The sequence below is a fragment of the Elephas maximus genome, chromosome 16, assembly GCF_024166365.1.
Source record: "Elephas maximus indicus isolate mEleMax1 chromosome 16, mEleMax1 primary haplotype, whole genome shotgun sequence".
NCBI lineage: Eukaryota > Metazoa > Chordata > Mammalia > Proboscidea > Elephantidae > Elephas > Elephas maximus.
The window spans coordinates 34,108,376-34,121,505 of NC_064834.1; the positions used below are offsets into that span (position 1 = coordinate 34,108,376).

The following is a 13,130-nucleotide window of genomic DNA, read 5'->3' on the forward strand; positions in this document are numbered from 1 at the left end:
TGCTAGGTATATTGCTTATTGTTAGGGTATCTTGGCTTTCAGGCTTCCTCAGTGGACAGTAAGGCAATATATGTATGAGAGAGAGCGTGTATGTGTGAGTGTGTGTGTGTAGTTAATGAATTGAATTTAAGCTGGGTACAGAGGAATGTAAGTATGCAAGGTGGGTAAAGGGTAATTAGTATGATCAATCAATTGTGGACCTAGATGGGGCTGAAAAATTTTGAAAATGTGATACTAAAAGAGGTGAGCAAGTGCTGGGGGAAGAGTGGAATTGATCAAATCGTGGTTATGGAAGGGTTGTGGTAATTGGTAATGACAAGGTCTAGGGCATGACCATAGGACTGAATGGATGATATAGAAACAGAGAACAAGGTCATTGGATGAGGGCCAATTAAAGGAATTTGAGACTAGCGTGTTAGAAGCAACTCCCATATATTGAAATGACTAATAATTGAAATAAGAATAACAATGAGACAGATTGTCAGTGAGCCACCCTTCCCCCAAGAAATGAAGTAAGTTATGTATAGTGTGGAATATGACTTTAAGGCTTTAACAAGGGAGGGTAGAAATTGATAATAGTCTAAAGACTACAGCATAAGAGTCAAAGCTGGGGGATTTTCAGCAGAATGAAATGGAAGTGGCAATGAAGAAGGAGGCTACTCTATTGCCAGGGCCATCTCTTAAAAGCAAGGTGGGGGGATTAAGGTTCTCATGGAAAGCCTGGTTATGGTTAAAGCAAGAAAGTGAAGGAGAGATTGAGAGGAGATGTTTACAACATAAGGGATTCTGCTAGTGATAGATTTTGAGTTCCAGAGGGCACAGTGTTTGAATTACGCCTGCATATTTAGTATATTTCTAACCTTTGGCAAATTCTTTAACTTCTTCAAGCTTAAATTTTTATCACATGTAAAATATGGCTCAAAATACTTATCAGATAGGATTGCTTTGAAGATTAAATGAGATGGGATATGTAAAATGCCTAATAAATAATAAAGACTAGTAATTATCATTTGAACAGGTTCTTTTTATTATTTGTGTTTAGTTCCAACTTTATTTTGTTCTTTGTTCCTTGAAGCTTGGACTAAATCAGTTATGGGCCCATTTTAGAATGGATTAAACCACTTTGTGTCCCAAGATTAACCATTTTGTACCACAAAGAAAAATTTTGAGACTGAACCTTCATAGGTTCTCTGTAACTCTGACCAAAGATTAGAGATTTTACCTTTTAAGGCTTTCTTAATTTTCACGAATTTCCCTGGATGAGGTAAACAAAAATACTTATCTTTAAACAGTCACTTCATTTTCAACATGGTCAGCAAAAGATGTTTTGCCTTCCTAGCTTAAAACATTGTATTTATCTGCTTGAGCAACAAATAGATCACGAATCAATTCCCATATAGAAAAAAAAGGAGGAGTTTGGAGGTCTAGGTTCTTCTCATGTGTCATTTTACAACACCCTTGTATTTTGGAACATTTTTATATTTTTTGCCATTCTACATTTAGTTGCATTTCCATTTACACCACATTTACATATCATTTATCGTATTATTTATATATTCTTGAAAATTGAATAAAATTATTTTTTACTTAAATGAATTTATTTCAAAATGAATTTTATATAGAATCGTAAGTGGCAAAACAGAACTACTGGATATAAATAGACTGTATGCATTAATCTATATTGAAATATATTTATAAAAATTACTATTTTTTTTTTTAAGGACTGATGATTAACCGCCAGGAATGCATATAAAATTTTTGGAAACACTGTTGTACTGAATGGAAAGCTTCAGTTCTTGGTTTCAAGCCGTTTAATAACATAAATCAGAAATTGTTTGCCTAAATGAGAAGAGAAAAGATCATCTAAATCCGTTGATTATTATCTATTTTAGAAACCCTAAGGGCAGGTACTTTGTCTTAATGTACTATGAAATGTGTAGAATCGTTCTGTGGGCATAAAGTGCACTCTACCAGATGGTATTTGATGGCTGTGTTCATTTTTAACATGAGCAGACTATTAGGCTAGAGAAGATTTGTTTTCTTTTTCAAAATTTCTATTCTCCAGCGCCTAAGCACATGGCTAATTTTTATACTTTTTGGTGTGCTTTGGTAAAATGGGTGGCTCAAATGCAGATGCAATAAGCTCTGTGGGTAGACCAGAAAGAAGAGGTGCTTTGATTTTTAAGGATAGTCTTTGTCCTTCAAGCAAAAGTTAAACAAAGATCAGCTTTATCTTTGTTAATTGTGTTATTAATGTTGTTAAACATATACCAGTAAACCAATGACTAAATTCTACTGATTGATTGTTTTCGGCTCATCTTTCCAGAAATAGTAGACATGATAGATTGAAAGAAAGATACAATGTTAAGCTGGATTTATAATTGTTTACACAAAGCTATCTTGTTTCAGAAATATTTTTTTCTGGCTTTGTGAAAGCAAAAATAAATAAATAAATAAATTGTCCCTTAAGAAAACAAAAATGCCAATCACATAGCAATAAACAAATCAAAAGAACCTGATAATATCTATAAATATATGACTTGGAAAGATGACTGTCAAAAAGAGAAAAACAATGGAAAAATGTTTATTGTTGTTAGGTGCAGTCAAGTTGATTTTGGCGCATAGTAACCCAGTATAACAGAGTAGAGCTGCCCCATAGTTTTCCACGGCATGTCTTCTCTCCCAGGAAACTGTTGATGTGCTTGAACTGCCAAGCTGTTGGTTGGCAGCCCATTGCTTAGCTATTGTGCCACCAGGGCTTCTTGGAAGAAGTTTAGTGGAAGCATTTTAGTGATATAGTCTCCAGATATAGCATAATTGTTTGCTTCTTAAAAAATTGATGCTATTTGTCTTAGTTAACTAGTGCTGCTATAACAGAAATACCACAAGTGGGTGGCTATAACAAACAGAAATTTATTTTCTCACAGTTTAGGAAGCTAAACCCAAACCAAACCGGTTGCCATCAAATTGATTCCGACTCATAGCAACCCTGTAGGACAGAGCAGAACTGCACCATAGGGTTTCCAAGGAGCGGCTCACCGACCTTTTGCTTAGCAGCCATGTTTTTAACCACCACGCCACCAGGGCTCCTTAGGAGGTTAGAAGTTCAAATTTGTCTCTAGGGGAAGGCTTTCCCTGTCAGCTCTGGGGGAAGGTTCTTGTCTCTTCAGCTTGTTTCCTGGTTCTTTGGAGATACCTGTGTGGCTTGGCATAAATCTTCCCCATCTCTTCTTCTTTTGCTTGTTCTTTAATCTCTTTTATATGTCAAAAGAGACTGATTTGACACACCTGTGCTAATCCTGTCTAATTAACATAATAAAGACTTATCTGTTCTCAAATGGGATCATAGCCACAGACATAGTGGTTAGAATTTACAACATGTATTTTGGGGGGACACAATTCAACCCATGATACTATTCTTCAGTTAAATGAGTGTCATTAATTGCAGTTTCATTTTATCTTCTTTGCTAATACTTGCCTCACAAAGAACAGAAAAGAAGGGGGAAATATCAAGCATTTACTACCAAACTCATTGAATGCATTTCTTGAATTTCTCTGTTTCTTATTTTCTAGGCCTAGGCTACCACTATAATTAATTTAATAAAAGTTAAAATTTTAGCATTAGATTTAAATGAAATGTTTCGAAGTGTTTCAATGATTTTACCCAAGGTAGTTTATTATTTCATCATTTTTTATTATTTTATTTTTTATTTTGTGCATGAGAGAATACAATAAACTTTGCCCAAACACAACAAAATTTTGGTCTGAAAAAAATGATCACTGACAACAGTGAGAATGCCAAGGAGGAGGCAGGGCCACTACTAAGATGGCTTAGTATTCATTTAATTGGAGATTGAAGTAGATAACTTTGATATGAGTCTGAAATGCAGGGCAAAGTGCTGGCCTGGAGATATGAGTCTTTGACTTATAGATACTGATCAAAGCTATGTAGCTGGATAAGATGATCAAGGAGTGAGGTAAAGGACAGACCCTTGGAGCCGTACAATGTAAAAATGTCTTATAAATGAGGGGAAATCAGCAAAGGGAAATGAGAAGAAGTAGCCAATAAAGTGGGATTAGAATCAACAGAATATGATATCATGAGAGCAATGTGAAGGAAGTGTTTCATTTAAGACGCAGTTTCGTGAGGCATGGATGAAATAGTCCTGCAGAGCTTCACTCACAGAACTTGGCACATAGTAAATATTAACCCCACCCATTGCTGCTGAGTCGATTCCGACTCATAACAACCCTATAGGACAGAGTAGAACTGCCCCATAGAGTTTTCAAGGAGCACCTGGTGGATTTGAGCCGCCGACCTTTTGGTCAGCAGCCATAGCACTTAACCACTACTTCACCAGGGTTTCCGTAGTAAATATTACTCAGCTGTTTCTGGAACCTGGATTTTATGTCATCCATCGATCTATCAAGGTAGCCGATAGAGAGGTTACATGACTGGTAACGTGTAATTCCATGATACATGATTCATATCAAAACTGTTGGCTCTACCAGTAGGAACAGTCCCTCTCTGCTGGTCTGGACATGCAATTTCACATTTAGGCTTTTATGGCTGGGATGCTTACTTTCTAGTCACTATAAGAACCTCTTGCACATATATGCTTTTCCAAGGTTCTGGCAACTCCCCAGCAGTTACCGTCAGTCAGCAACGTGGGCCAGGCTACTAAGCTACAAATGAAATTTGTGTAGCCCTCTATTTAAGTATTTGCCCTCTCCCTGGGTTTATGTTTAGGCACATCCCTTTCACATTCCTGATATATCAACCATTAGTTTAAATTGTAGAGATAGACTCATATAAAATCAAGTGAATTAACCCTAGGAAGATCATTATTGTATTCCTCTACCAAGTGAGATTACGTGTATACTCAGGAGATATTATTTTTATTCATTGTTATAAAATGAAAGAAAAGCTGGGATCAGACATGAAATTCTTTATTTTTTGTCTTACCATTAGGTTATACTTTCATTTTTACTCTTAAGAGCATCATGGATGGTCTGTGCTATTAGTCTCAAATTTCTGTATTACTCTGTACTGAATACGAGCCATATAGCCATATTAATTACTTGAAAATTGCATTATGTTTTTTTCTCTTAAGGCAACTGATCGAGAGGGAGATCCAATAACATATGCCATTGAGAATGGAGATCCTCAGCGAGTTTTTAATCTTTCAGAAAAGTAAGTTAAAAATTATTTCTAAACTGATGTTTTCCCCATTTTAAAATGTTAAACAATGTACCAATAGCAAGAGAACAGACTCCTAATCAGAGACTTTCAGCTGTCTGTACTTTGTAGAATTTTTTTTTACTACGAATGTTAAGAAGAGCTGGGAGGATAGTTCTGAACCCAGAAATCTTACCCAGGAAACTATTTATTTTAAATACTTTTTCTAGGTAAAATCCATCGAGGTGGAAACATTTCATTTTCCAGTGTAATCAGGGATTAATTAGATCCCTTTAAAGTTGTCAGCTGTTCACAATGACGAGGGCATTTCTACAAAGAGTGCCCTGGCACTAAATAGTTCATTCAAAAGAAATTTTGTAAGGTGAGGTGTATTATAAACACATTTAAGGTGTAGCCAGAATTCAACCTCTAATTTCTGATTAATTTAAGTAAATTCTAAAATAATTGTTTATCCATGCTAAACCTATTTGAGGTTGAGATCAGTGTCATTCTATTTAGCTCTGTGACAATGTTAATGATAACTACCGAGAAAACTTGGAACAGGGCTAAGTGAAAGCATTGCAGCTTCCAGAGAGATAATTTGCTTCCTGTTTGCAGTGGCAAAGTAAGCATTCTTCTGTCACATGTGGCTGGTTGTTAAAGAGCTGTGCTTGCTGTCTCTCCAATGTTTTCTGTGTGGTCATAAGCGTTTTTTTTTTTTTACCGCCTGAAAGAATGGAAACCCCAACTTGGTGGATTAGTTGACAAATGAGCTAGCCAATTGCTTCAGTCTTAGGGACATGTGGCACAGAATGCCAAACTCAGTGAGCCATGTGTAGGACCTTGGTCTTGTTTTTTAAAAAAATGAAAAATAAACTTGTTGCTGTCAAGTTGATTTCGACTCATAGCGACCCTAAAGGACAGAGTAGAACTGCACCATAGGGTTTTCAAGGAGCACCCAGTGGATTCAAACTGCTGACCTTTTGGCTAGCAGCCAAGCTCTTAACCACTGTGCCACCAGGGTTTCCTTGGTCTTGTTAGGAACTTGTAATTTCACACTGAATAAGATTTTACAACCATGGTTTAATAATGTCTGGAAAACCCCAGGCAAGAACAGTATTTCCTAATCTTTTAGGTTTTACAGATGAGTAAAACTATGTTTAAAATTAGAAAGGTTTAACTATTTTGAATTTTCTCACATAAAAAATTTTGAATTTTCTCACATAGGGACATAAAAATCATAAATTGGCTACCATCTACAACAATAATTAAAGAAATTAATCATTTTAAAAGGGACACTTTAACAGTAATCAAGACTGTGGTACTGGCATGAGGCTAGACGTATATGTCTATAGAATAAAATTAAAAGTCCAGAAATAAGCTCTAACATTTATGGTCAATTGATTTCTGACAAACGAGTGAAGACAATTCAATGAGGAAATGATAGTCTTTTCAACAAGTGATGATGAAACACCTGGATATCCACATGTGAAAGAATGCAGTTGGATCCCTACCTTACACCACACATAAAAATAACTCAAAGTATATCACAGACCTAAATATGAGAGATAAAATTATAAAACTCTTAGAATAAAACACAGAAGTAAATCATCATGATTTGGTTAGGCAATGATTTCTTAGATGCAACACCAGAAGCGCAAGTGATGAAAGAGAAAATTATGTTGGATTTCAATAAAACTACAAAAAAAAAAGTACACCAGCAAATCTTAGTAATAGTCATTATAATACCATTAGTTTTTCCTTTATCCATTGGAATAAAAAACATGCCAAAAAGTTTCTGTTAATTCTTTAAACAAATATTAGCTAGTGATGAAATTGTTATTTACAGTTTTGTGAATTGGACGATTCATGTAACCTAGAAAAAAACTTACTCATTAAAGAAAAAGTCTTGGTTCTTTAAATATCACAGCCATTGGTTATGAAAACCATTTAGCAGCATATTTTAAAAGGCCACACTTTATGTTTCTGCTACATAATACATTGTTTAAATGACTTTCCATAGCATCCTTGTTGATAGTTGCATATGGCTGAACAAATATTTATTCAGCAAACATTTCACATATAAGTAAATATTTAAATAAAATGTCGAGAAACTTTCCTTATAAGTATGATGGCCAAATATTTTACTTATTTATTAAAGGAAGGTAAGGAATTACCACCTCTCAAATTCTTATTGTTTGTCATCATTCTAGTGTAGTGTACGCAATGTAACATTTAAAGGCAAAGTGCTATAGAAGAGAACCTCAAAGCATTATTTTTCTGAGAATTTTATTCAGAAAATTGTTATCTTAACTCACATTTTAATTTCTTTCTGTTGTGACTAATTTTTGACACTGAACTTGAAGCTTGATTATCTTTTTCTTTAGTTTGAACTTTATAAATACTTTGAAAATTAAATAGCCCGTAAGCAATATGACATTATGGATTTTAATTTACTAGAACTTCTACTTTCAATACGTATGTTCTCCTCACTTATTGATTATCTCATTATCTGACATTTTGTATTAACAACAATGGTAAAAAATCTACTCTTTTTTAGTATCTACGACATACGTCTGGCAGTAACGAACTCCAAGAGACTAATGCTGGTTGTGATGGTTAAGGTTACGTGTCAACTTAGCTGGGCCATGATTCTCAGTGGTTTGACAGTTATGTAATGATGTAATTTGGCAATTATGTAATGATGTAGTCATCCTCCATTTTTGTGATCTGATGTGATAATCCTTCATTTTTGCATAACACCAATTTTTGCATAATGACCTATACTTGGAAACTACCATGTCAATAGTGTGGAGTGGGTGTATATCCTTAAATCAAACTACTTCTCATAACCTTCATTCCACCATCTCAGTTTATGCTATTATCACCTTAGCCTTGAAGATGTTACTGATACCTCCCCTTATTTGTCTGTGTTTGTCAATTACCAATAATTTTTTAACACGTGTCCTGTGAAACTTCAAGCTTCCAAATATTTTGAAGTACATTCCCATCACCTTTACATATCATAAGGCCCAGAATATGATGCCTAAAAGCAACATGATAAATATGACAAAGGCTCAGATACTTAAGTATTTTATCAAGAGACTTTAACATCAAAACATGCAGGTGTAAATGATGTTAATCATAACTAGTAGAACTTATTTTAAAATGTTTAAAAGAAGGGTAGTCTGCATAGCATGAACCATGTGAGATGATTTCTTTTAGCCTATCATGATGTTTCATCAATTTCATATTAAGTAGTGTAATTTTGGAAAATGTTTACTTATTGAAGCAGATATTAAATGCTACCAGACTAGCTTCTTTAGAAGTAGACATCTTCTATTACTTTTAATTAACATTGTTTAACTAAACTTATAAACAAATTTTCAATATCATTGTTTTATGTATCAGCCCTTATTGTCTATGAGAGTTTAATTTTTTCACGCAAAATACAGTTCAGGAATGTAGCCCTCAAGCAAACACCATCTCTATTTAGGTCTAAAAATTCTTCATCACCTCAAAAGGAAACCCCACACTCATTTAGAAGTTGCTTCCAATTCCCCCCTTACCCAAGCCCCTGGCAATCATCAATCCGTGTCTATCTCTATGGATTTACCTATTCTGGGTATTTTGTATAAATTGAATCATAAAACATGTGACTTTTTGTATTTCGCTTCTTCACTTAGCATAATGTTTTCTAGGCTATCCACATTGTAGCATGCGCCAGTGCCTTGTTCTTTTTTATGTCTGCATAATACTCCACGGGATGAGGGAGGGAGTGAGAGAGAGAGAAGGAGAATTTTTTCAGTCTTCGCAGATTATTTCTGTGCCAGAGACCTCTTTCAATGCTTAGCCAGGCCATTTTTCAACTCTGCCCTAGCCTTCAGTTCTGCTTGGACTGAGCTTAGAGGTCTTCTCAGGTCTTTCCTAAGCATCGCTCCATCTCTGGGCACACATGTGGCTTTCTGAATTCCCCAGTATACATAGGCGATTTCAGTGCTCTAATTCCTCAAAGAAATTCTATCCCCAGGCTTTCCTCCCAGGCTTTTGGTGCTCTATTGTATGAATCAATCATAATGTTTTGCCGTAGGTGAAATTGTTCAGTCAAATTAGTAAGTAAGCAAAAGTAAGTCCTTACTTACCTTGCTTACTGGGTCATCCATCACTGTCAGGGATTATAAATTTGAAAAGAGTCTTTGATTCTGTAGGAATGTGCTGTGGGGTTGGGAGACAGATTCTAGTCATACCTAGAAGCAGAATCTGCCATGTGATGAAAAACTGTGAAATTATTCACTACAGATGATCTAGTAAGCAAGGTAAGCATCGTGCTTACCTTGCTATTGGATAATCCACCCCCATGTGGCAGTTTGCTTCCATAAAGATTTACAGCCTTGGAAACTCTATGAGACATTCTACTCTGTGGTATAGGAAATCGACTCAATGGTGTTTGGTTTGGTTCTGGTATTGTATCCTGCCCTGATAACCTGGTTGATAACAGGACTCCTCCTTATCATTTATTTCTAGTATATCATGAAAGGCTGCCTCGTGTGCACCCATAAACCGGTCTTTAGCTGAGAATGCCAGAATGCACTGTCTATTTTTCCTCACCTTCTCCATTTGTCAAATATCCCATTCCACTCTCTACAATTTTGGGACACAAGCATCTGAAGGAAAGAACTATCTTCATCAGCATCACCAGGCCATGAAAAATTGTCTATAATATAGTCCTAGATTGTAATAGTATAGAAAATCTTTAGTATTTTTAAAAATATGTAACGTACAAGGAAGAATATAGAGTACTGAATCTTAAATGGAGGGGAGAATAAGGAAAACAGTAACTAAATTTTCTTTCAGTGTACTGTGGCTAGTTTTTCATATTTCCTTTTTCTTTCATTAACTTATAAGTATCAGAAGCAATAAATGTCTTACTTTTCTTTTTGAATGTCACTTTAGATGGAGATTATCTGAACCATCTGCAGTGTGGGAAGTTGATCCAAACCTCACTGTTGTGAACATACTCTGGGAATTGATGTTATTTTGACAAAACATTTTTTTTTTTTAATGTACAAGAAGCAGAGTTAGTTTTTCATAGTCATACCATATGTCTAGAACTTTTATAAAAGTCCATGTCAAAAGCAACTACTAAATAAAACAAATAGAGTAAGTGTGACTCTGATTTTGATTCATTGGCTTTGATTCTTTGTGCTCAACTACCATATGTGGCATGAATTGCTTAAATTCCACTATAACAATAAAAGCACTTGTATTAAAATGAGAGCAGCTTTTTATCAATCGGAAGTAAATTCTATTTTTATACTTGATAAATATGTTCATGTTTTATTATCTTAAGATATCCTCTCCCCTACAACAGATGCTTGTTAGGTCTTAATTAAAATATCATGTACAACGTCAGGCTGTAAAACCTAAAATACATGCAGAGCTTGTTTTAAGGAGCAATATAAATGACCAGACTGATAGAAAACAGATTCCACTGGGGAATAAAGTCTTAAATATTTGGAAGCATGTATTCTGAACAGTGAAAAGCTAAGTAGTAGAATTAAAAATGTGTCTAAGAATTTGCCTTAAGGTTGTTCATCCCCTTTATGCATAGTATGTAAAATTAAGATTCACCGAAATTTGAAAAGAATAGCAAAATGGTAAAATTATTAGGGTATCTACAAAATAGTTTTTTAAAACTGTAAAACAATGGATTGAGTGTTTGTAAATTGTTTTTTAAAATAATATAAAATATATAGCCTGATCTCTCTTTTGAAAACCATAATATTTAAGTATGGTTATAAATGAGAATAAAAAGAAATATTAAAAATATTAACCACAGTATTTATAAATTGTTTTTAACATCATTTGCATTTTCTGAATTTCTATAATGAGGGTCAAATATTTTGGAAAAAAAAAAAGAGCATTACAGGGTTTGTCGAAGATGGAATTCACATGTTTTACATTCCCACTATTGACATATATATGAAAATGAATGGCAATGGTGACATCAGTTAGTTATAAGAAACTGTTCCTTGTCTCCAAACATCATTAGGCTGCTAAAGAATAATGGAACTTTTAACATTAAAATAATTACAGAAAAGATGGATATATTTCTCCCTGGAATGAATTAAACATAGTTTATTCATTCCCCCCAGAGGATAGAGAATCAACTTAGTTATCCTATTCAATTTTGCAATTTTTCATTTTTGCTATGAAGCTCCATAGCCTTCAAAATCTTTCCTAATTTCCAACATGAACCTTAGAATCATAAATCTTAAATACTCAAGCTGTGTTTGCTGAGGGAGAAAACCCTGTCAAAAGTAGTTCACCACAGTAGAAATACACTTCTTGTGACATAGTATCTTTCTGTGTTTTACATGTTTGTTTTCTCTGTCACTAGTACTGGAATTCTAACCTTAGGAAAAGCACTGGACAGGGAAAGCACCGATCGCTACATTCTGATCGTGACAGCTTCAGATGGCAGGCCAGATGGGGTGAGTAACCTCCCTGAGTAAGAGTTTTAAAAATAGTATTAAAGAAATTAGAGAGTCTTGTACTCTTGCACTCCTAAAATAATTTATTACAGTAATGAATTCATGAATTAATTTCTTTTTTAGCTGGAGCAACTTCTTACATTTACTAGAAAAGCTCTTTTCTCTAGTTGGCTTCTTAAATAAATGAACTTATACTTTGAATCTGTTATGGTGCTACAACTTTTGACCTGACGTATTAGAAACTCGTCATTGGTGTTTTTACACAATTTGTGAGGAAAATGAAATCTACCTTATTGTAACAAGGATTCTGCTTTGCCTGTCATCATCACACCACTGTCACGTTTGTTCCGGTACTTTTGCATGCTACAGTCTATTAACTTTAGTCTGCCACTTTTTTAGGGGGGAGGGAATTTGTGAGTAAAAATCTTGAAGCACTTAGGAAACCAATTTGAACGATGCCACAGATATGTGTAAACAACACTCGGAAGCCAGAGTAATGCTGGATGATCTGAGTGGTTTCAATAGGCCCGTATTCCAGAGAAGCATTCTTTTTCTTCTGGATAGACAAATCGGTTTTAAGAGTAAATAAATGGTTTTATCAGTGTGATGTGTTTCAAAATCATTTGTCTATATCCTTTGAACTACCCTGCCCAAAACCACCATAATCCTTATTTTTAAGCATTATAGCATTTCAGTGGTTGATAAAGCCTTTAGACAGCATTTTCACTCTCTCTCTGATGCAAGTTAGTTTCTCTCTTTGGCCAAGTGCTATGGGCCAGTTCAGCGCTATTGTCTGGGAATAAATTCAGACTCTGCATAGGTTTATGACCACGGCTCACCCAATTCAAAAAGCAACACATCACCAATTTATTTCAAATGACTTCTTAGATCTATAAGGCACATTGCTGGGGGCCATATGATAATTCTTTTCTCAGACTCACCTGAGGAGGTTTTCTGAGAAAATTTCACCATGATAAAAACATACAATTGATAGGTGGACAATTTTATCATCTGAACTCAAAGTGAGAAAAAGACTTAGGGATAATTAAGTTTGGCAGTGACAACCTGCCTCTATTTAGCTGTTGGACATTTTTCACTCATTTTATAAATAGCTATCTACAGGCAAAAAAAAGAAAAAAAACTAAGCCCTGGTGGCGCAGTGGTTAAGAGCTCGGGCTGCTAACCTAAAGGTCGGCTGTTCAAATCCACCAGCTGCTCCTTAGAAATCCTATGGGACAGTTCTACTCCTTCCTACGGGGTCGCTATGAGTCGGAATGGACTTGATGGCAATGGTTTTTGTTTTTTCCAAATAGGAAAATAAAGAAATAAAAGGAACACTTTTAGGAAACAGTAGAGCCGTTAGAAGGACCTTAAGTAATATAAAAGTGAAGAAAAATAAAATCTAAGATTACTTTCTATATGTGTAATGCCCTTGCTAAATCTAATGTGCCTGTGTT

General features: G+C 34.9%; 1 protein-coding gene across 1 annotated transcript in view; it reads left to right on the forward strand.

Annotated features, from left to right (window-relative positions):
* PCDH15 (protocadherin related 15) overlaps positions 1-13,130 on the forward strand; it is a 999,309-nt gene that overhangs the window by 666,987 nt on the left and 319,192 nt on the right. Inside the window, exons 17-18 of the mRNA XM_049855421.1 lie at positions 5,115-5,194; positions 11,580-11,673. Of these exons, the coding sequence (XP_049711378.1) occupies positions 5,115-5,194; positions 11,580-11,673 (174 nt within the window). The remainder of the gene's footprint in view (positions 1-5,114; positions 5,195-11,579; positions 11,674-13,130) is intronic.